The sequence below is a fragment of the Microcaecilia unicolor genome, chromosome 6 (assembly GCF_901765095.1).
Source record: "Microcaecilia unicolor chromosome 6, aMicUni1.1, whole genome shotgun sequence".
NCBI classification, from domain to species: domain Eukaryota; kingdom Metazoa; phylum Chordata; class Amphibia; order Gymnophiona; family Siphonopidae; genus Microcaecilia; species Microcaecilia unicolor.
This window is the reverse complement of record NC_044036.1, coordinates 278,037,907-278,063,421: the sequence shown is the minus strand read 5'-3', so window position 1 is coordinate 278,063,421 and position 25,515 is coordinate 278,037,907. Positions and strand designations below refer to the sequence as shown.

The following is a 25,515-nucleotide window of genomic DNA, read 5'->3' as shown; positions in this document are numbered from 1 at the left end:
GGTAAATTTAAAAGAAACAAAAAAGGAAAGGGATCTAGGGGGGGGAGAAGAGGGCGGGCGGGCAGTTGGGACATGGGAGCGGGAGGGCAGGGGAGAGAGGAGCATGGATGGGAGGGCAGGGTTTATGGAAGGGAGAGAGAGAAATTGCTGGATAGGGATGAATGGAGGGGGCAGGGGACAGATGGGCATGGATGGATGGGAGGGTAGGGCTCAGGGAGAGAGGGGCATTGCTGGATAGGGATGAAAGAAGGGGGCAGGGGCCAGATGGGCATGGATGGATATGGATGGGACTGTGCAGGGCTCAGGGAGAGAGGGAAATTGCTGGATAGGGATGAATGGAGGGGGCAGGGGACAGATGAGCATGGATGGATGGGAGGGTAGGACTCAGGGAGAGAGAGGCATTGCTGGATAGGGATGAATGGAGGGGGTCGGGGCCAGATGGGCATGGATGGATATAGATGGGACTGGGCAGGGCCCAGGGAGAGAGGATTAATTGCTGGATATGGAGGGGAGGGAGGAGAATTGCTGGATATGGACAGATGGAGGAGGGAAGGGGAAAGAGGAACAAGGGTGGACATGGATGGGAGGGCAGGGCCCAGGGAGAGAGGATTTACAGATGGTAGACAGAACACATAAGGACACAGGAGGATGGTGGACATGGTGAGAGAAAAAATATCAAATGGAAAGAAGACACCGGGACCAAAGCGAATAGAAAAACTAAATGATCAGACAACAAAGGTAGAAAAAAGTATTTTATTCAGAATTTATTAATTGGAATATGTCAGATTTTGGAAATGTGCATCTGTGGTATTTTGCATGTAAGTTTCAATTTTTCTAGTATTGCTGCATGCTGAGTCTGACTTCTTGAGGTAACTTTCCAGTTCAGTATTTTGCCTTCATATCTGTTGTGTCATGTGTTTTTCATGTGTGATCAAGGTGCAGTATCCTGCTAGTGTGTAGTATTTGCAGCCCTTTTTGTTTTGCTTTTTTTCACGAGGTAGTATATTGGTATTTTAGAGCCTGGTGTAATTACAGTTCTGCCTTTCCACGCATAAGGTTGTAGCTTGTCCTGTCCTTGGATTTAGTGCTGTTATGGTTTGGTAAGGTTATGAGTGTGTTTTTGCACAAGTTTGTGTATAGTGTTTTGCAGTGGAGAGATTGTGTGTCCGCACCTCTGACCCCCCGGGGTTATGAGAATTGGAACTACTAATTGTAGTGGACTTGAACTGAATAATTTCTGGTGAGGGGGGTTTTCATGATAGCATTGTGCTTATTATTTCAATCAGTTTTTCTGTACAAATTTAGCTTCATTTGTCTTTATTTGAAATTTCATAAATAAAAAATGTTCTAAAAATTTAATAATCAATGGGGTGGGGCGGGGTGGGGGCGGGGCTAAGATGGGGCCCCACCAAATTGGTCTGCATAGGGCCCCGCACTTGCTAAGACCGGCCCTGTCTGCAGTGGTGGACGATTCGATGCAATTTGACCTTGGGACGTCCATTCCAAATTCCTCAGCCACGAAAAGTGCTGATGACGGATGCATCTCTCCTGGGGTGGGGAGCTCATGTAGATGGGCTTCACACTCAAGGAGCCTGGTCCTTTCAGGAAAAAGGTCTTCAGATCAATCTCCAGAGACCGGCTGTCCAACCAAATCATATTGATTCAGACAGACAATCAGGTTGCCATGTATTACACCAACAAGCAGGGGGGCACCGGATCTCGCCCTTTGTGTCGGGAAGCTGTCCAGATGTGGCTTTGGGCACGCCGTCAGGGCATGTTTCTCCAAGCCACTTATCTGGCAGGCGTAAACAACCGTCTGGCTGACAGGCTGAGCAGGATAATGCAAACTCATGAGTGGTCACTGGACATGAATGTCGCCCGCAGGATCTTCCGAGCGTGGGGAACCCCCTCGGTGGATCTTTTTGCCACTCAGGTCAATCACAATGTCCCTCAGTTCTGTTCCAGGCTTCAGGCCCACGACAGACTAGCGTCAGATGCCTTTCTCCTTCATTGGGGAACAGGCATCCTGTATGTGTATCCTTCCATACCTCTAGTAGGGAAGACTTTGCTGAAACTCAAGCAAGACTGCGGAACCATGATTCTGATTGCTCCCTTCTGGCCGCATCAGATTTGGTTCCCTCTTCTTCTGGAGTTGTCCTCCGAAGAACCGTGGAGATTGGAGTGTTTTCCAACCCTCATTACCCAGAACGAGGGGTCGCTTCTGCATCCCAACCTCCAGTCTCTGGCTCTCACGGCCTAGATGTTGAGAGCTTAGAGTTCGCCTCCTTGGGTCTTTCAGAGGGTGTCTCTCGAGTCTTGCTTGCTTCCAGGAAAGATTCCACGAAGAGGTGTTACTCTTTCAAATGGAGGAGGTTTGCCGTCTGGTGTGACAGCAAGGCTCTAGATCCTCTTTCTTGTCCTACATAGACCCTGCTTGAATACCTTCTACACTTGTCAGAGTCTGGTCTCAAGACCAACTCCATAAGGGTTCACCTCAGTGCAATTAGTGCTTATCATCGGTGTGTAGAGGGTAAGCCTATCTCTGGACAGCCTTTAGTTGTTTGCTTCATGAGAGGTTTGCTTTTGTCAAAGCCCCCGGCCAAACCTCCACCAGTGTCATGGGATCTCAATGTCATTCTCACCCAGCTGATGAAAGCTCCTTTTGAGCCACTGAATTCCTGCCATCTGAAGTTCTTGACCTGGAAGGTCGTTTTTTTTGGTGGCTGTTACTTTAGCTCGTAGAGTCAGTGAGTTTCAGGCCCTTGTAGTGCATGCACCTTATATCAAGTTCCATTACAACAGAGTAGTCCTCAGCATGCACCTTAAGTTCCTGCCGAAGGTGGTGTCAGCGTTCCATCTGAACCAGTCAATCGTCTTGCCAGCATTCCTTCCCCGTCTTCATACCCACCCTGGCGAAAGCAGTTTGCATACCTTGGATTGCAAGAGAGCATTGGCCTTTTACGTGGTGCAGACAAAGTCCTTCAGACAGTCCACCCAGTTTTGTTTCTTTCGATCCCAACAGGAGGGGAGTTGCCATTGGAAAATGCACAATCTCTAATTGGCGAGCGGATTGCATTTCCTTCACTTTTGCCCAAGCTGGGCTGACTCAAGAGGTCCATGTCACGGCTCATAATGTTAGAGCCATGGCTGTGTCAGTGGCTCCTTAAAGTCAGCCTCCATTGAAGAGATTTGCAAGGCTGCAACGTGGTAATCAGCCCACACATTCACATCGCACTACTGCCTTCAGCAGGATACCCGACGCAACAGTCGGTTTGGGCAGTCAGTGCTGCAGAATCACCCCCCTAGACCCATTTTTGTTCTGTTCCAGGCTTCACTCCCAGTTAGTTGTTTATGGTTTCAGGTCAATCTATGTTATATCCTCGCCGATGTGAGGCCCAATTGACCAATGATGATTGTTTTGAGTGAGCCTGGTTGCAAGGGATACCCCACATGTGAGAACAAGCAGCCTGCTTGTCCTCGGAGAAAGAGAAGATACTTACCTGTAGCAGGTATTTTCCGAGGACAGCAGGCTGATTGTTCTCACAAACCTGCCCACCTCCCCTTTGGAGTTGTTGATGTTTATTTGTTTTTATGCTTTTTGATTAAACTGAGGAGGCACGCTCACGCAACGGACGGGAAGTTGTCCGCGCATGTGCGGTGCGCGCTGCATGCACGCCAGAAGACTCTGGCAAAACTTTGTTTTTATTTTGTTTGCAAAATGCCGATTCCTGGGCCGAAGTGGACGTCGACCCATATGTCAGAACAATCAGCCTGCTGTCCTCTGAGAATACCTTTTACAGGTAAGTATCTTCGCTTTATCAGTTCTCATTAGCTTGTTAAGTTACACACATTGTTATAGAATCTGCTTGGATTTCAGCGCGGATCTCTAGGCGCGCCATATAGAATCTGGGGGATAATGCCACTCTCCCTCCATTTCTTCCTACATGTCTTTTCTGAACAGGTTATAGCCTGGTGTAATTATATCCCAATCATGGTTCTATGTGATCACCACTAAATCCAAATTCACCTCTTCCATCACAGTCTCAAGGTGTAAAACCTTATTTCCCATACTTCAGGCATGGAGGAGACAGTGCAATGAGCTAAAACTTTCCGTTTATAGATTCAAAATTATTTTTGAAGCATATGGGGCTATTGTAACCAAATCTGAATAGTCCAAAACCGATAAACGAATCAAATTAATTGCAAAGGCCCAAAAAAAACCAACTATACCACTGTAAGAGACCTGTTTAGATATTGTCAGTTCTGAATCAATCTGTACTCCTAAACTAGTAACTAGAGCTTCAGGCACTAAGCTGATTCCCTCCAGCTTAGGTAAAAAGTCGAATGACCTCTTTCAGCTCAATAACCAGAAGGCCTCAGACTTCCCAGCATTTAGCTTTAGCCTATGATCAATGAACCAAATTTAAACTGCTGCCAGACAGTAATCCAATTTTGCAATCTGCTCTGCTGGGTCAGTTCCCATGAAAACCACAGACTGCAAATCGTCCACATAATTAAAACAATCAGATCCAAAACATTTGATCAGTACAACTAAAGGCAGCAGAAATAAATAAAACTGGAGACTATAGAGCCTCGAGGGACACCAGATTCCAACTGCCATTCATTAGCTAGCTGCCCAGTTCAATACACACTCTGAAACCTGTCCTGCAAAGAAGAATTAAAATCATTAGAACCATGATAAAACTGATCTATTGAAACCTGTTTTCTGTAACTGATCAAACAACATTTATTTACTTCCTTTAAAAAAAAATTTACTCAGTGGTGTTTGGTGAGAATAAGCCAACATAAGCAGTAGATAATTACAGCAGTAAAAATATTCAAATAACAATACACATTATGGTATGGTGGCAGGACAATTGGGAATGGACAATTTGGTGCTAGGGCAATTGGGAGTAGGGCAGTCGGGAGCGGACAGTTTGGCATAAACATTTCAGAGCATGTAATTGGTGCCAGAGAGCTGAGGTGCTAGGGCAGGTGGAAGCAAACTGTTTTCCTGTTGGCTGTTTCTTCAGGTAGAAGGGTTTCTGAGCTCCAGGCATTGTCTTGTAGGGACCCTTTTCTATAGTTTTTGCAGACGGGCATGTTCCTGTGCATAGTTCCGTCCTTTCTTTCAAAAGTGGTTTAATCTTTTCACCTCAATCAGACGATTTTCCTCCCGTCCTGTCGGAGGGAGGATTATGGTGAGGACTATGCCTCCCTGCATCTTCTGGATTTGAAACAGTAACTGGTAAATTCTCGCTGGGCAATTTGGCATGGACAATTTGTCATAGGATAATTTGGAATGGCTATGTTGATGGAAAATAACGGCTAATTCAGCACAGGACAATTAGTAGCTTTTGATGTCTCATTAAGCACTCTACTAAGATGTGAAATCATGTCTTTTGAATATGCTGTAGAAGTCTTTAAGGTCAGTTACAGGCATCAATGAAGGCATTTACTGAAATCTTTAATCCGCAAATTCATAGATGTCATTTTCATTTCAGACAATGCATTTGGCATCAGGTGCAGGAATATGGCTATGCCGGACATTACAACACGGATCCAGATTTCACTATGCACATCCGGATGCTTGTTCCTCGTGAATACGTGCTGATTCCTGAGAAAGTTTGTGCTTATGAAGAACTTATAGAACTTGAATCATTTCCTAAAGTCGATGACCTTCTGAACTACTTCAAGACACTTTAATTGGAAGACGACAATGATGAAGAGATGGTGCCCTTTTCCCTTTCAGCATTAGTTTGTTACCAGGCTGTTTGTGACAACACACCATGAACAAATAATGCAGTTTGAAGGATGGAATAACGCATTTGCATGGTCTGTGCAAATTGTCCAACAACACTGAGGCTAGTGCTGAAACTATCACAAGGAACAGAACATGATTCACCTGCATGTCGAATTTCTCACTGCGGAAGAACAGCCTTCCTTGCAGAAGAAGAAATTCCGGGATCGTGATCATTGACTTTGAACGATTGTCATGGATTAAGCTAATCATTCAACTATGGATTATTTGCGTGGATGCAGCCACAACATTAACTTGATTGATTAAAAGAGTGACAAATCTATTTGGACATAGGTTTCGTTAAATGATTCTACATTGGTGCATCCTTTACACATCTTTTTTGAAAATAAATTTACTTTAATTGATTCTCTTGAATTAGTCCATCCTAGAGAACACTAACATTGGCTTTTTAAAAAAATATTTGCTTATCAGCTATCGATTTGCAAGATTAATTGACACTTTTTATTGTGTCTCTTCTTAATAAAGCCTTTACAAAGTTTCATTTAATCACTGTTTATCTTACTATTTGCGCTGAAATGTCTGTGCCAATTTGTCCGGCACCAATTGTCCGCTACAAAATGTCTGCACCAAATTGTTCACTCCCAATTGCCCTAGAACCTTATGTTATAGTGTGTTTCTTACAATGTAAACATAATACACATTAAAAGATTGTGTTTACATTGTAAGTAGCACACTTGATAGAAAGTGTAAGGGGTAAGCAGATGTCAAATAACAGGGGTTAGATACAAAATAAGGTTGACTAACAAGGAAAAAATTGCACATAAAGTTAGAAAAGGAGCAAAAAATGATCTCGGATTCCCTTTTGGTAGCCATGAGCACCCACAAATCAGGAACCTTGGGGTACAGCTGGACTCAACAGTTAATGCTGATCCTACAAATCCAAGCATGCTCAGTTTCACTTAAAGGAGCGTGCACAGGACGTCAGGAGGAACAAAGCAAAGGGCAGCAAACATGGCGTGCCGGAGACCGGTGCTGAAGAAAGCTTTGACTGGCGGGGGTTGGGGACCCCACCAGCAAAGGTATTTGCTGCTATGGGGTGCTGTGGGGGGAGGCGAGGAGACCGGTGCAGAAGAAGACTTCGGCTGGCGGGGTTTGGGGACTCCCACCAGCAAAGGTATTTGCTACTGTGGGGTGCGGTGAGGCGGCGGAGTGGCAGACTAAAATGTGCCCCCCCCCCCACCTCAGGCTCTGGCCCCCTCCCACCATGAGGTCTGGCTACACCCCTGGTGTATGAAAATCCCTTAGCAGTACCCAAGAGGAGAAAGATAGCTGACTGGATAACAGAGTAAGTTAACAATTTCAGTTTCAGTTAAATTGACTGGTCTATAAGGGGTCAGTATTCCAAAGTAGTTTAACTAGGCAGGCAAGAACTAAATTGCCTGTGCAGGGCTATCTGAGGATATTCAGTGGCACTTAACTAGACAGGTAGTCAGACAGGATATTGAATGGTAATAAGTCAAAACCCAGGGGCAGAGTTAGCACTTATGCATTTAAGCACATATATTTAGTACTTAACCAGATAAGGCAACCAGACAAGCTGAAGAAGAAATTTTCAAATTTTCCATTAAATATTTTTGAAGAAATCAATAGGAGTCATACCCGAAGCTCTAGGAAAATTCAATAATCTTAACGTTAACCGTCTATTATAATTCTCCATTTGTTCAATTTTCCGGTGAATTAAGAATTTGTCTCTTACCAGAGCATCCGTTGTCGATTTTATAGTCTTAACCTCTTCCTGTATCTGTTGAACTTTGTTTGAAGTTCGTTTTAACATTCTCAAAGGATTCAGTTAAGCTATCCATTTTACTCACAAGTAAAGTTGTATCCTGAGCAGACTTAGTTACTGCCACCATTAGATCCTGAAGCGCATTCTAGATGGAACGCAATGTAACCTCCACAGGAGACAAGAAGAGACCTTCACTACTTTAATCAATGGTGAGAGGGTTAGTGCACCATAGAAATTCTAAAATAGATATTCTAGTTTCTGATTGTTGCATCCGTTGATTACAAACTTTCAACTGTAGTGACATATTTGTAATTTCAGATTACATAGAGGAGATGACTTGTGCATTATCTTGTAGAATAGATTTAATTACATCCTGTTTAGGTCTTTTATTACTGCCATTGTTACGTGCAGTAGAGTTATTTATGTTTACTTTCGATGCACCTTACAAATTACGAACCATCAATTCTTGCAAGCCATAAAGCCATACTGAAAATTTTTTCAGTAAAAAAAAGCTGAAAATTGGAAAACAAATTGGAAATATCTATACAAATCTGTTGATTGCATTTAGAATCTCTAGCCAACACAGAAGCCAGTTTTGAAACCTCTGTGACACTTCCAAAGGTAACAGATTAGAGCTTGCCTTTTAGCCTCTCAAGTACCATCAGAATTTGTAAGTCTTCCCCCATTCCAAGAATTCTGAAACCACAATGGTCATTAAGGCAGCAAAAGGTCAAGTTGTGAAATGTCATTATCTAAAACGTCAAACCTGTTGGAGAATGTTTGGTGACAAATTTCCTTTTCTAAGTGTAGGCAGCAAAATAGATTGTGCAACTGGGCAATAGTCCAACCGATATTTTGCCCAACACAGCATCAGCAACTAGAGAGCATGGGGGCGGGACTAAAGAGTATTTTTTGCCTCCACCCCCCAACCAAAAATGTTCTGCTGAGCCTGTTCATAGCTGTTCCCAATCAGTGAAAATACCCCTTTATTGAACAATGTTTAATGGTTCCTTTTTAAATCTGAATTTAACTTGTACCTTTTCATTTAAAGGTCAAGTTATTAACATTTGGGAACAGTTGGTATTTCCCTGTTTCTTAAAGGCATACAATCTAAAAAGACAATTCTATAGGTATGTGTTTAGTTACACGCACCAGATGCATGTAAGTGCCGATAATCTCAGCACTATGCATTATTCTATAAAATAGCATGTAAGTGCATTTTTTGCCTCCACCAGCCAACCAAAAATGTTCTGCTGAGCCTGTTCATAGCTGTTCCCAATCAGTGAAAATACCCCTTTATTGAACAATAAGTTTAATGGTTCCTTTTTAAATCTGAATTTAACTTGTACCTTTTCATTTAAAGGTCAAGTTATTAACATTTGGGAACAGTTGGTATTTCCCTGTTTCTTAAAGGCTTACAATCTAAAAAGACAATTCTATAGGTATGTGTTTAGTTACATGCACCAGATGCATGTAAGTGCCGATAATCTCAGCACTATGCATTATTCTATAAAATAGCATGTAAGTGCATTGTGTGTTACTACAAGGGTGGCGTACACATGGGTGTGTCTCTTACATACATACATAACTTACAAACTACCGTAAGTTACGTTGCTTATTCTTAAAGCATATGGACATCTCAAAAGGCCAAAATAGACATCCATGTGGTTGAAACGTCCACGTACCGATTTTGCCAAGGCAGAAAAAAGAAGTCCAACACTGCAGTATGTCCAACTAGCATGGGGGCATGTTGTGGGTGGGACTAGGAAGGGCCTGAAATCTGGCCATCCAAGAACAATTACCATACTACTACTACTACTAATCTTGTCCATGTCTAAGAAGGCTGTCCTTATTCAGACCTTTTTCAAGCATGTCCAGGGTACAAAAAGGTGCCCCCCCCCCCCCCCCCCGATTTGAGCAGCTGCCCACTGGAGAGATTAAGGTATGACAATGCCTCCTTAATCCTACAGTGGCAACTGTCCCTCACCCCTGAAAGTGAAACTAAAAGGGGATAGCAGGCTCTATGGCAGTTTCATGTATTATGGGCATTCTTAAAAAAGCAAGAAGCTAGTCTGAGGAGTAGTGTAATGGTTAGTGTAGGGGAACATAAACCAAGGGACCCAGGTCAAATCCTACTTCAGCTCTTTTATTTTATTTTTGGTTTTGCAATTGTAAGCCCTCCAGAAACAGAAAAATATCTACTGTTCCTAAATATATAAGCTACCTGCAAGCCTAAAGGCTGCAGAAGTGGTGAACATTCAGGTACAAGTAGGTATGTTGCTGTTCCTGGAGGATGCACTATTACAAAATAAGAGTTAAAGTGGGAATTTGAACCTGAATCCCTTGGTTAGTCCACTGCACTAACCACTAGGCTGCCCCTCTGCTCTGTATGAAAGTCTATGTAGCCATTTTGAATGAATGCAGCCATACAGATGTCCCTTGTTTTCCCCGTTCATAATTTGGACATTTCAGTTTGTAAAATGGATGTTCATGCTGGAGTTTCCCAGCATATGGACATCCACCTCATATATTTTCAAACAGGAAATCTTGATGCATTTCCTGTTTGAACATACATATGAGATGGATGTCTGTTTGGGACATTCCAACTTGGACGTCCCTATTCTGACTTGGACGTCCACATGTGTGATCTCTAGTGCTTAGGCGCACTAACGTATACCTGTTATTGACCAAGAATAAGTGAATGCACCCTAACATTGTGTGCATATTTTTGTGCTCAAGACAAGTATTCTATAATAGTATCTGTGCGCATAGGTGCCATTATAGAATTGCTGCTCAGCACTGTCCATCGTGTCGCCTGACACATGACGCTTAGTTGTAGAAATGCTCTCTAAGTATGCACCTGAAGCACTAGAGGGTTAAGTGACTTGCTCAGTCACAAGGAGCAGCAGCAAGATTTGAACTCTGGTTTCCTTGGTTTTCAGCCTGCTGCTCTAACCACTAGTACACAGATGCACAAAACTTAACGATCCAGCAATGTGATTTTTACTCTGGTTCTAGCTGGTTTAGCGTTCAAGGAGTTCAATGAGATGTGCACAAAAGGGTTCTGCAAGCTCTTTTCCTGTCATGGTAGTAGATAACGAAAATTGTATATTATAATGGACAGATGTTTTCTGAGTGATGCACAGAAACGGCCTTTACCTACCTTTACTGTGGAAAATTTAGCAGTAGGTCTAGAGCTGTCAGTCCTGACAGTTCTTCATTGTTGTAAGTACGCCACAGCTGCTCCAGGGTCCTCTGCCACTCTGCAATAAGAGAAAGACGCCAGGGAGAGATAAGATGCGCCGGAGCAGGGAGATCATTGACTGTGGCAGTGAAGTGAGGAATTGGAGGTGGTTGCCACTTGAAATTTCCTCACACCCTTTCCCAGGCAGTGGGAAGGCAGGGAAGATGCGAGCCCCCAACATGACAGTCCGCCCATCAGCCACTGCTCCAGCCTTAGAAGCACACCCCTGAGCAAACCTCACAGCAGTTTTAAGAAAAAAAAGCTACACCGGCGTTCATACACGCAGTTTCCATGCGTGTATGAAAGCCGTATGCTAGCGCCGCTCTGAGCATCAAGAGCAGCCATGCTTAGCGATTGGCTGTTCTGCGCATGCTCAGCTTGACCAACTGGCTTCCCTCCTGTCGAGCTGCTTTGTGAGCAGCTCATTGCATGTGATTTGCTTTGGGAATCACTTGTATGTACAAATCGATAATTTTTACTGAGGTGGAAATACCGGTGGTTCTTTCCGGAGACCTTTGTGCATCTTGTCCCTAAGTTACTTCTTGCTTAATATCGCTGGAAGCAGCCATTTTGTGATGAAATAAGCAGAGCAGTGATATCATTCTTACCTCACTGTGGGAAGGTGGTGGGAAGGGGAGGCTGGAAAGATAATTCCAGAAGCAACTGGAGCATTAAAAGGCGAGTAGCTAACAGGATATTATGGTAGACTTTTATGATTGACATTTTACCCTGATGTTAGCTGTGCAGAATATAATTAGCTAAATCTCCAGGAAAGAAATGCTCTTTTTGTTGCTTGCTCATGTCAATCAAAACTGTTTGGTTCCCTAATGTTATGTTTGTTTTCTAACATCCTCTATCCCCAGCATTAATTGTGATTTGCTTAGTTGAACTTGCCATGCTTGACAAGAAAGCACCATGGAATGACTCTTTGTAAAATATATAGAACCATTATTGAATTTGTCACTGGTAGTGTTTATTCTCACATGGCCAACAAACATAAGAGTGGTTGTCATAGAAGCCATGCTTTTCGGCTTTTCTTTTGTTCAGCATTTTGCAGCAAATTTGAGATTCAGAAAGCAATGCTGCAATGAAAATGACTAGGAAATGTATTAAGGAAAACTACCCTGTTTTTTGCTTGCACTTTTAATGCTAGATCTATAAAATATTTATTTCAAAAAGTTAAATGCTGCTTCTCTGATACAAGCCATTCAAAGCAATTTATGAAACAATTTAAATATAGTCATAGCATAAAAGAAACAAATAGGAATACATGAATATTGCGAGCAAGTACCATAATGGGCTGCTGTTTTGAACAATGCAGCAGTCCAAGTATGAATAAGCATCTGCAGTACAGCAATGTAATGTAAGAAATCTAAAAGATATACTTGAAGGATGTAAATAAATGCATTACAGTGTGCACTGCTCAGCATTTTAAAATCTAACATCCTCAAGGGAACATGCAGTGACAATCACAATTTCGGAAATTCAGATATACCAAAATCTGTGGAATTGGAAAGAAGTAGAGAGAGCATGGATGCCTTTCAAAGTGCTCTGCTCAGGGACCACTAGGGAAGGAGTGACTCTGGATCTGGTGGTTACAAATGGGGAAAGTGTGTCTAATGGCAGAGTGGGTGCCCACTTGGGCAATAGTGATGATTAAACTATGGTTTAATATAACAGCTAGAGCAGGGGCGGAGGGGGGAAGCAATTCAAAACTCAAAGTCTAGGATTTCAAACATGCTAACTTTAGTAAAATGGAGGTGTACCTGAAGAAAGAGCTGATGGGATGGGACAGACAGTGGCCCAGGCTGAAAGGAGCTATTAAAATGACCAGTGACCTTTACGCGAGGATAGTAAATAAAAGCAAGAAAAAAAGTTAACTGATATGGTTCTCCAAGCAAGTGGCTGACAAATAAGGGCGAAAGAGCTGTTCATGAAATACAGATAATCTCAAGAAGAGGAACACAGAAAAGAATACCGGATGAAACTGAAAGAAGCCAAGAGGGAGATATGTCTGGCAAAAGCACAGGTGGAAGAACAAATGGCTAGAAATGTAAGAAAGGGAGACAAGAATTTTTTCAGGTATGTTAATGAAAGGAGAAAGACTAAAAATGGAATTGTGAGACTGAAAGATGCTGTGGACAGCTATGTGAAGAGAGATAAGGGAAAAGAAAACATGCTAAACAAATACTTCTGTTCTGTGTTCATGGAAGAAAATACGGAAGAAGGACCGCGATCGACTGGCAAAGGTACATATGAGAATGGAGTGGATATCACCGTTCACGGAAGATTCTGTTTATGAACAGCTTGAAAAATTGAAGGAGGACAAAGCTATGGGACCGGACGGGATCCATCCCAGGATATCGAGGGAGCTCAGAGAGGTTCTGTTGGGTCTTCTTAAAGATTTGATCCTTGGAGATGGGAGAGGTTCCACAGGATTGGAGAAGAGCGGATGTGGTCCCTCTTCACAAAAGTGGTGACAAAGAAGTGGGAAACTACAGGAAGGTAAGCCTGGAAAAGTAATGGAAGCATTGCTGAAGGAAAGGATATTGAATTTCCTGGAATCCAATGAGTTACAAGATCCAAGGCAACATGATTTTATCAAATGTAAATTGTGCCAAATGAATTTGATTAATTGAATTCTTCGACTGGGCGACCAGAGAATTGGATCAAGGATGTGCGCTAAATGTAATCTACTTGGATTTCAGCAAAGCCTTTGACACGGTTCCTCGTAGGAGGCTCTTAAATAAACTTGACAGGTTGAAGTTGGGACCCAAAGTGGTGAACTGGATTAGAAACTGGTTGATGGACAGACGCCAGAGGGTGGTGGTCAATGGAATTCACTCGGAGGAAGGAAAGGTGAGTAGCGAAGTGTCTCAAGGATCAGTGCTAGGGCCAATTCTGTTCAAGACATTGCCGAAAGTTAAAAGGGTAAGGTTTGCCTTTTTGCAGATGATACCAAGATTTGTAATAGAGTGGACACCCCAGAGGGAATGGAAAACATGGAAAGGAATCTGTGAAAGTTAGAAGAATGGTCTAATGTTTGGCAGTTAAAATTTAATGCGAAGAAGTGCAAAGTGATGCATTTGGGAAGTAGAAATCCAAGGGAGCCACATTTCCTAGGAGGTGAGAGACTGATTTGCACAGACAGGGAGAAGGGCCTTGGGGTGATGGTGTCCGAGGGTCTTAAATTGAGAAAACAGTGTGACAAGGCTGTGGTCGTAGCCAGAAGGATGCTAGGTTACATCGAGAGAGGCGTAACCAGCAGGAGGTGTTGATGCCCCTGTACAAATCGCTGGTGAGGTCTCACCTGAAGTATTGTGTTCAGTTTTGGAGGCCGTATCTTTCTAAGGATGTAAAAACACTAGCAGCAGTGCAGAGAAAGGTGACAAAAATGTATTAGAAGAGACTGGAAGACCTGAATATGTATACCCTAGAGGAAAGAAGGGACAGGGGACATGTGATGCAGACATTTAAATACTTGAAAGGTATTAATGTAGAAACAAATATTTCCAGAGAAGGGGAAATGGTAAAACTAGAGGACATGAGCTCAGGTTCTGGGGTGGTAGACTTAGAAGTAATGTCAGGAAATTTCTTTTTCACGGAGTGGGTGGTCAGTGCCTGGAATGCCCTCCTGAGAGAGGTGGTAGAGACCAAAACAGTGACAGAATTCAAAAAGGCATAAGATGAACACAGGATCTCTATTTAGAAAATGGATGGTATTAAAAAAAACCTTAATTGGCTGCATGTGCATGGATGTGTGAGTGACGCTTAGATGGTTACTCTGGCTGTGATGAACGAAGGCTGGTGCTAGGCAGACTTTGTAGGTCTGTGTTCTGGCAATCCAGTTAAGGATGGGCTAGAAAGGGCTTCAATGGCAATTTCAGTAGCTGAAGACAGTGCTGGGCAGACTTTTACGGTCTGGGTCCCGCAAATGTCAAGATGGATTCAGATAGGCTGGAATGGGCTTTGATGGCAACTCCAGTAGTTGGAACATAAAGACAGAGACAGGCAGATTTCTATGGTTTATCTCCCAGAAACGCCAAAGAAAGACCATGATTAAGTTATATAATATCTCATTTGTTGCTGATTTAATAATGAATTGATAATGTGTGACTGTAGGCGATAATGGATGGACCATTCAGGTCTTTATCTGCCATCACTTACTATGTTACTAACCAGCTAAATAAGCAGATAGTTAGGACAGCAAAACAGCTGTCCTAATGTTATCCACCAAGTTAAAGGGCACTGGCCTGATTATCAGCCAGTGCCCAGTTAACGTCCGGGTTGCCGACACTACCCAGAAGCTGTGCATTGAATATTCATGGTTCAGCATTTAGTATCGAGTGGTATGAAACATGATTGTCACTTAGGAGAGAAGTTATCAATGTGGGCTACTGTTAAGATGTGTTGTTATATATTAAATGTAGTGCAAGTAGTGCGCTAAATGCGCACAAGTTAGTGATAAAATAACACATCTTAAAGGTAGTCCACATTGCTTACTATGCCTCTTAGACTTGTTAGATCAGCTGGGGACTCAGGGGTTGTGAGACTCCAATATTGTGCTTAGGTAACTTGATCTGGTGGGAAGTGCAATGATCCAGTAGGCTTGTAACTGTAAGCAGTGGTGTTCCTAGGTTGGCTCCCCCCCCCCCCCCCCCCCCCCCCCCGTGCATCGCTCTTACCTCCAGGGCCAGGGAGTGCAGAAAGCAGTCGCGTGGCTGTTGGCTCCACTAGTTCCCTGCCCAGGAACAGGAAGTAACGTCAGAGGGAGCAGGGAACTGGCGGAGCCGACAGATGCGTGGCTGCTCCCTGTACCCCCTTGCAGCGTGCTCCCTGGGCGGACTGCCCCACTATTGGTACACCACTGACTGTAAGTGGTTTTTGTTTCCTTAACCTCGAGAGCTGTTCCATTCATCTGTATATATGGTAGGTGGTCCTGTTCAACCTGTAGGAAATATACACTATGTCCAACTATTCCTTAGCTCTAAGAATGGGTACAACAGGTTCCACATTCCCACTGGTCCCCTTCAGAACACAGAACTTAAGTAGGTACAGTTATTGCAAGTGCTCTTAGATTTTCCCTTGCAGACTGTCCTGACTAAGGTATCCAGGAATTTTCTTCTATAATTGCTTAGGCTTAGATGGCTATGGTCTTTGGGCTGAACTCACATGTTGGTCATTTGGTTGGGGAGGCAAAAAGCCAAAGACAAGAGTTTGAATGCTATACAGAGATTTACATGTATATTGCTGGGCAATTTCTCCAAAATCAGTCTCCTTCCCTGATTATAATACTGGACACAGGGGTAACTCCTATTCTCTAGAAACTGGAAGTGTATTTGGTCAAAAGTGTTCTGCTTTACTTGTTTCCCAGCAACTAGTAAGATCATAGTCAAGCAAAGCATATCAATTCAGCAGATTGTCTAGGTCTATAAGCAAATGAGAGGGGGGAAAACCCCAAATTATAGTGACTCTAGTGACATTACCAATATACAGATAAAACTCAGAAGGCAACGAGATAAGCCTTCCAAGTGGCCACATGGAGAGAAATAAAACTAATAACTCACACATGCACAGTGAGTATGAAAAAGAAAGATTTTCGGAGCTTTGTTTAGTAGTACAAATGCAGACTCCTTTTCTTTAAACCAATCACTCATGTGGGAGAGGCCCACAACCAAAGCTGCATCCTCTGGTTCCCAAAGCAATGATAACAGGTTCCTCCTGGCACTTACCAGTGGTGGAGTCTGCATTCATGGGTGGGGGTTTCTGATACATACTAATAGGGGTTCATGTCTCTACTTGATTGGTTTAAAGAAAGGAATTTTCAGTCATGTGCCACTATGAAAGTCTTAACTAAAAGGCTGCTCCATGAATCTTTATAAACTTTTCTGAATTCTGAACTGATTGTCTTTCACTGCTAATACCCATAAGCAGTGCCCTGCTGTACATTTGTGACTGAAGTAATGGAGATAGTGGGCACCAAGTCAGTCCTGCTATCTTTTAGATGAACAAGAGTAAGGTAACCCCCCCCCCCCCCCCCACACACACACGCAAATGCACACGCATGACTGAAGGGAGATATGATAGAGGTCTATAAAATAATGAGTGGAGTGGAACAGGTAGATGTGAATTGCTTGTTTACTGTTTCTAAAAATACTAGGACTAGAGGGTATGCAATGAAGCTACAAAGTAGTAAATATGAATCGGAGAAAATGTTGCTTCACTTAATGTGTAATTAAACTCTGGAATTTGTTGCCAGGAGATGTGGTAAGGCGGTTAGCTTAGCACGGTTTGGCTTCCTAAAGGAAAAGTCCATAGCCCATTATTAAATTGACTTGGGGAAAATCCACTGCTATTTCTGGGATAAGCAGCATAAAATGTATTGAACTTTTTCGGGATCTTGCCAGGTATTTGTGACCTGGATTGGCCACTGTTGGAAACAGGATTCTGGGCTTGATGGACCTTTGATTTGTCCCAGTGTGGCAATACTTGTGTACTCTTGTACAACCATCTTTCTTACTCTTGAGACTTCATAGAGTACAACTCCCAAATCTCTACCCTCCTGAATCTCCCCTCTGGCACATACTGGGGGTTTCTCTTGTGTTTAGTGGCAGACCATCACTAGTCATTTCTGCTTGTTGAGCACCTGGGTGCAAAATGGTGCTTGTCAATCCCTAACAGTACGGATCAGGCTGCTTGATCTCTAGCGGTATTCTGCAAGATTACTGCTAGAGGTTGACACCAGTGCCATTTTCAAGCCAGGAGCTGATGGGACGGGAAAGACTGAGGATTAGTCCTGTTTCCACCACTAGACACCAGGGAGATCCCTTCTGTGTGCCAGGAGGAGGTCAGGGTTGTATGGAGGGGAGAGGAGGGCAGTTCTACTAATGTGATTGTTTGGGGGAGGGGGTGCAAGTGATACTGCAACAGTGAGGTGAGGTGGTTCATTCATTCCAGTATTAGCCCCTTTAAACAGTACTGAGCCTGAGTTAGTACCTGTGATTTTTGCTTTACTCAAGCCAGGAATGAGGAATGTTCTCAGCTGCAGCCAGTTACTAATTTGTGGTACTAAAATACTGTGGTCTAGGGACTCTTGTAGGAAATATCACTGTAGTAAAATGCAAAATCTTACTGCAGTTTGGTAACTTATAGAAGAAGGGTGTCAGGTTGTTGGGTTAAGTATTGGTCTTGTAGATTCAAACCTGAAGATGTCAAACCCTGTAATAGCTGACATCTCCTTCACTGGTAAGCCATCACTGTAACAAGAGTTTAGGCATATTTGGGACAGATATGGAAGGTAGTTGTAAAAGTAAGGTTTTGAAGTCGACTTAGACATGAGAGAGGGGAGTATGCGTACGGAAATTTGTAGATTCATCAACCCAAAGTTGTCAGATATCATCTAGACAGTCTGGATGACCTTTGTTGTCATTTACTATACAGTTTCCCATGGAAATGCATTCAAAGATAAGGGTTTTGAGATGAAAGTTAAAAAAAAGTTTTGTTTTTGTGTTTTTTTTTTTTTTAACAAATAGAAACTTTCTTACTCAAGGAGAATTATCCATCATTCTCCTTATTTATAGAGCAAATTAAACAGAAGAGATATCACCCAGTAGCAAAAACATTAGACATCTGGGCCTTTTGTGTCTTTCCTGCTTCAATCTAGCTATTGATGAGAGCTTTGTGTGCAGTTTAAGAGACTGCTGGGTTCAACTCAGATGCAGGGTCTAAGTACTGATAATGTTCCTGTGTGAAGCATGTTTTAAACCCTCTGAATGTTTGAGCCATTCTTTTCCCACCTTTATTGATTGTCTTCCCTTTAAGTAAATAACAATGCTTTTCAAGGTCACAGAGTTGTGCATGTACATTTGTTGTCTTTCCGTGGCATCATTCATTCCTGATTGCCCAATTACCCGTCTTCTGCCTTCCTCTAGAATATTTATCTGCTGTAGTCTGATATGAAAGCTTGACAGGATGATGGTAATTGTCAAACGGAGTGAACTAATAATACAAGGGATTTTTTTCTGCAAAGGTACACAGGAGGACAAACTAAAGGCAGAAATAAGCTGAATATCAAAAATGTAATGGGTGTAGACTAATATTTGTAAAAAAAAAAAAAAAAATTTCCAGAAACGGGGGGAAAAAGAAAAACTTTTTTTAAATCTTCAGGATAATTCTGTAACCCAGATGTTGCAATTTATTTGCATAATTGCACACCTGCGTTTATAAGTGCTATTTTGCAAATACCTTCTTAACTTACACAGCTCAAATTTGCAAGGGGGCATACAAAGGGGCAGAGCATGGTTGAAACATGTGTGAGGCTATATGCGTAACTTACATAATACTGTAAGTTACACAGATTGCTGCCAAATTCGGGTGCTTTCAGTCAAGCCAGGGCTATGGCTGACATAAGTCATTGGGTCTAAAAATGTTAGGCCTGTAAAATATTTGATTATGCTAGTATTCTGTAAAGGAATGTAGGTGTCTATATTCCTTTAACAAATAAGCTTCTAATGCTTGTCCTTCAGGCATCTAAATCTAGACCCTTGTTAGAGAATTACCCCCTCCCCCCAATGTCTAAAGCAGAGAACTGAGTGTCAAAATTCTTGGGTTCCATTTCCACCACGGACCGCAGTGTTGCCCTTATGTAGATGAACTTAAACAGTGGGATAAGAACAGAGAACATCTTCCCTTTCCTTTAGCTGTAGAAAAGTGAAACAACCATTGATTCGTATGGAGCGAGGCTGTAAAACCTCTGTAGCCATTATGTCATCTTCATTTTTCATTTCTGCAAACTGGGAGGGGGGGGGGGGGGGATTTGGTAGTGTCAGAAAAGAGCTCAGTCTGCCACCTCTAATAAATGCTTTATACTGGAGTCATGCAGATGGCAAGTTTTAACCGTATAGAGTTACACAACCCAAAGCAGGTTTGACAATGACTTACTGAGACTTTTACCAGTCTGTATCACTGCTTCAGAAAAATATAAAAAATCATTTAGAGCAGCTCTTTGGCCTGCTCTGCTCTCTGCTTGATGTTTCTACCAGAACGTAAATAGCCCTCTCTTCCACTAGCCCTTTAGAAAGGCTACATTGCTATTCATAAAATCAGACAGCATAGACCCAGATGTAAGCTTGTGATCACTGTGGCTTTTTCCCCTCTTCTGATATTAAGGATTTGAAGAGTTATGTATTCCCAGTGAGGGTGGCAATTTTTTCCACTTTGTGTCTTTGTTTATACTAGTCAAATGCATTGTTGCTAGGCAACCCTCAGCAATGTACATCCTTTATGCATCATGGCTACCATATCTTTGGAATACATAGAGTATATATTTTCTTTTGTGTGTTTTGCTGTGTTCGTTACTACTAGAAAATGGGAGTTTCCTGAAAACTGTCTTTTGAACATGTACATGATAGTGTGTACATGTCCTCTGGATGAGCAGTCTTTATTCTCTGTTAATTGCATATCAGTAATTCATTGATATATTTTGCATCTATGCTTGTAGATTTTCAGAGACTGTCCTCTGGTCCCCTCCCATTCCTTATGGCTTGACCTTTTAGCAGTTTTTCTTTGTCTCCTTGAAAGGACATGGTATTGGGCTGGTTCCCTATTCCAGTTACCACCTGTGGCAGTGCAGAGCTGTATATGCTCTGTTACTGCTCCCTATTCCCTCACCCTCCAGATGCAGTGGCTGTTATAACCAGAAAAAGACCTGCACGGTCCATCCAGTCTGCCCAACAAGATAAACTCATATGTGCTACTTTTTGTGTATACCTTATCTTGATTTGTATGTGCCATTTTCAGGGCACAAACCATAGAAGTCTGCCCAGCACTAGCCCCGCCTCCCAACACCGGCTCTGCCACCCAATCTCGGTTAAGCTTCTAAGGATCCATTCCTTCTGAACAGGATTCAGAATATGTGCGAGATAATTTATCTCCTTAACTTTATGTCAGAAATTCAGTGGCCCTATACATTTAAGTAGGAGAACTGAATATGTGATGCTTAATCTTAACTATGGGGCCCTTTTACCAAGTGGCACTAAAAAGGTGGCCCGTGGTGGTGTCGGCGCATGGGATTGCCGCGTACCGAGGACACCTTTTTTCCGCAGTGAGTAAACGGGTTGTTTTTCAAAAGAGGCAGTAAATGACCATGCACGACTTAGAAAATCGGTGTGTGGCTATTTACTGCAGGAGCCCTTAGGAGGCGGTAAGTGTTCTAGCGGTAGCACGCTACTGCCTGATTACCATCAGCCATGCCTACTCCCTGCCCACCAGCGCTAGAAAATAAAACCTATCTTCTAGCACTGGAAACGGCGTGCAGCAGACCCGAAACTACTGCCGGGCTCCTGGGCAAGCCCGGCGGGAGGGCCGATTCGCAGTGTGCTACACCAGCAGTAGCCCTATCACTGATTAGTAAAAGGGTCCCTAAGATAGTCATAGGGTCCTATTTAAGTGAAAATTGTCACTATCCATTGAAGTTAAATCCCTGTTCCCAGAGTGCCTCTGATCCTTCTCACTTCTAAATTGGTAACTTTTGACCAAAGGTTATCCATTACCGAGCCTCAAATGTTAAAAAAAAATTAATAATAAAAAGGATTTATATGGCTAACTCTAAAGTTAGATGTATAAATCATGTTAAATATCAATTCCTTTTATTGATCAAGGCCCAATGTGTGACATCAGATTTTCTCAAGATTACTTTGAAATGTTGAAATTCAAAGTTATGATAAACTTCATTGGACATGTGTTTTATTGTTACCCTCCATGGTAGCTGCTGCCAGGTCCCTTAAATTAGAGAAGATATTCAGCATGTTTTCACATACAGGCCAACTAAAACCTTTCCCAATCCCTCTCTAGCCTTCAAAAGCACAGTGAGATTTTGTTTTTAATGGGTAGAGAGCCCTTTGAAATAGCAAAATAGTTTTTTTTCTCCTTTCTGAGGTTAACTTGCAGACGATCATCAGGTGCCATCATCCAGGTATCCTCTTTTCTGGAATAGAATCTCCACAGTTCAGGAAGAAGATCGGCAGTTCTTCATGGTCATTTTTGAAAAGCAGCTTAACTATCTTTTATTTCTGTTCTTCTATGGTGAGGCAATCATCCTTGACACAGAGAACTTTGAATCTGTTCAAAAAAGAAAGACAAATTGGTTATATTTATTAGACTTTGATATTATAAAGCACTTTCAAAAAGAACTTTCAGTGATCCGAACAGTAGGATTATTAGAGTATGCACCATACCCTTATCCACTATCTTACCTATTTGTTATACTCTGCCTTCAGCTGTCTCCAGCCACTGACTAGGTATAATTTGTCTTAATGCCTTCCAAGTTTGTGTTGCAGTGTTGTCAGGGGGTTTGCCAGTACAACCATAGAGGTCTTTGGTGTTGTCACAGCCTGGCCTGAAGTGATGTTAGTAACCATGATGAATGCCTGACTTTGAGACAACTCGTCATTTAGACGAGGTGATGAATCCTTAGCATAGACATCTCTCTGATAAGAGATGTGAGCGGCTGTGTAGATGATTTATAGAATTGTGTATCTGGGACAGAGATTCTTTTGATGTGATCTGTAGGTCTAGAGCAGCTGGTAGTTGCTGATTCTATGCTCTTTAGCCTTTATTCCGATCTGATTCGCATGAGCAAAGCTGATCCTCGGAAATTGGGGTTCCAGGGCAGTTACACCAATTCATCTATCCCTCCAAGGACAGCCTTGCTGGTGAACTTGGAGCTCTGTTTACTAGCCGTGCTGTAGGCGCTCTAACTTTTTAGCGCAACCTTAATGATAGAGACACCTGCTATATTCCTATGGGTGTCTCTAGCATTAGCGCTCGCTAAATTTTAGCACGTGCTAAAAAGTTTGCGTGCCTACAGTGCGACTTAGTAAACAGGTTAGATTTGCACATCTGTGATGCTTCAATTGTAAAGCATTGTGCAAACGTTCTTGGGGGTTGGGTTTATTTTTATTTTTTGCTATACTTGTTTAGGAGAAAGAAATCATAATCATAGCAAACTCATTGTGTAGAACATTTGCATCCAGTAAACTGCACATTGCAAATTAAAACTGTAAATACAATTGTATATATATATATATATGTGTGTAAATCTTCTCTATAGGTGTAGTATTATCTACCCCAGGGGTTTCAATCCAGTCCTCAGGGCGCACCCAGCCAGTCAGGGTTTTCAGGAAGTTCCTATTGAATTCAATAGGGATATCCTGAAAACCCCAACTGGCTGGGTGTGCCTCAAGGACTAGATTGAAATCCTCTGATTATTCTACTCATTCATATCAGGGTATGTTGTGAAGTGTATGTGTACTGGTTCTATAAAATTCAAAAAAGCAAACTCAGAATATTTTACCTCTCTGAGAGTTGAAATATGCTAGCCTTGTCTCTCAGACAGTAGTTTTATGTGAGCGGGTGGTTGCCATGGTAACTGAGGCTTTGGGGAGTCTCACGTCGACGTAGCTTGCTGGCCTCTCAGAGCACTGGGAGCAGATGTTGGATGGAATCCTTGTAGCTGGGCTGACAACAATGAACTGCGCTCCCAGCAGTTGTAGATGAAGGAAACTCAAGAACCAATCCACAGAGTTGCATTTGTGCAAGGAGACCAGTTTCCTTCGTTTTAATTTAGTATTCTTGTCTCACCCCGCAGGGGTTCCTCAGCCGCCGGCTTAAAGGCTCCATCAAAAGGACAAAGAGCCAACCCAAGCTTGACAGGAACAGCAGCTTCCGGCATATTTTACCTGGCTTCAAGAGCATAGACGATGAAAGGTAAGCTATGGTTCTGCATGTGTATTAATATATAGGGTCTTTGTGTGTGTGTGTGTGTGTGTGTGTGTATGTATATATATATATATATATATATATATATACATATATATAGTTATATCTGAGAAGCAGAGCATACAGTTGCCTCAGCTTGCCAACGTAATAGTCTGATTCATAAATAAAACCAAAGTATCCAAGAGGGCTTGGGAATTTGCAGAAAAACCCTAAGACCTATTTCAAGTCCTTTTGAACAAACATGATGCTCATTGCTGTAAATGAGCATTTGTTTGAAATCATGGGACGGCTTTTGAAAGGAAGCACATTCTTTCATTCCATTGTATGGGAAGAAATGTGTGCATCCAGCATCTGACATTTGTAGGTCGTCAGTTGTAGGATCAAGAAACGGAGATAACGGATAAATAAATAGTATTGCTTTGTTTTGTTTAAGGTGAAAGCTAGATATGTTTTCCTAGGGCATGAAATCTTGTTATGCTAAGCACGAGTGGTCTGTGTATGCCTAAAGGTCTGTATAAATATCAGGAAACCCTGCTTTACCAGGATTGGAGATGTAATATGAAAAAGTAATACAGTAATTATAAAATGTTGTTGCTGTGAATTCATAAATGTCACACACATCTTGAGAATTTCAATTAAAAAATTGCATCCATAGAATAAGGTCAGGTGTTGGTTCTGTATACCTCAGGTAGAAACCAGGAAAATGAACCAGAGCTTTGTTTCTCAAAAATAAAAAAATCAAGACTTACCTAGTAAGATTTCTCAGTTCAGGAGTGACAAGTCAGCCATAATAAATGATGAAGAAAATGGTACAAACTATCTGATCTCATACACGGTGGATGAGCAGGTGTGTTAACCCTCTAGACAAAATGTAACAGCAGTGAGTGTCAGAGATTGTCGTTCTGTTTGATGTTCATTAAATGGTGCCTATATCCTTTATATAGCTTTCAGTCTAAAGATACCTGTTTGTTGGGGGGGGGGGGGGGGGGGGGGTGGGAGGGGAGGGGCAAGTGCATTCTGTTTCCTCCATTCATTTCTGGATATAGGTTAGTTCCCTAACTTGTTTGTATGTACAGGTCCTGTGACTATGAATTTACTACATTCAAATTGGTTTTGTCCTAAATACGCACGGGGTTTTAAAAGTGCTGCTGTTGTATGTAGGGTTATGAATTGGAGGATTGCTTAGAAATGAGCAAGTTTGAACTGGAACCTTAATATGGAGACATGGAAGTATATTTTTTTTTGTCTTGGGGTAAAAGGTGAATCTGAACATCTTGCTCACTTTTTGCATAACCCATCATTTTGCTGGTCTTTCATCTGTCTGCCAATTTTACGACAGGTCTGAATTGCAGACAGTGTACTAAGCTATTCTGGACAGAAGCCACCTTCCTCTGGCGTTTGTCATTTGGATTACCCGGTTGCTGTGACCTGTAGTAGTCCATCTACACTTGCCATGTACAGCACTGGGGACACTGCCACTAAAATAATGTGACTAATAATACCAGCTAATGAACAATACAAGAAATACATTTTTATGCAGGTGCAACTAATATGAAAATTTGTTTCTCTCTTCTCCCTATCGACAAGAAGGGATAGCAATCCAGACGTTACTTGAGCAAGTACATTCGTGCCCAGCTATGTTCTCAACCTGACATGACTGGTGCTATTTCAGTTCTGAGCTTTCTGTAGATCTGTCAGTGCTTTATTTGGGGGCTGTCATACAGAGTGGTGGTAAGCCAAACGGCTTACCGCATGCTAATCTGGAACTACCGCCGGCCGAACATGGTTGCTGGCGGTAGTTCCAGCCCTGTCATATGCCATTTGCTGCGCTACGGAAAATAGCTAGATATTTTCCAGCGCGGCGCTAACCCATCAGTAATCGGTTAGCGTGGGAGCCCTTAATTCCACCTCAGTGGGTGGCGTTAAGTTCTTCCACCCCCCCCCCAT

The 25,515-nt window shown here is 42.4% G+C and overlaps 1 protein-coding gene across 1 annotated transcript in view; it reads left to right on the top strand.

Annotated features, from left to right (window-relative positions):
* Positions 1-25,515, top strand: part of DAB2IP (DAB2 interacting protein) — a 527,970-nt gene that overhangs the window by 73,268 nt on the left and 429,187 nt on the right. Inside the window, 1 exon segment of the mRNA XM_030207557.1 lies at positions 23,438-23,556. Coding sequence (XP_030063417.1) covers positions 23,438-23,556 — 119 coding nt within the window.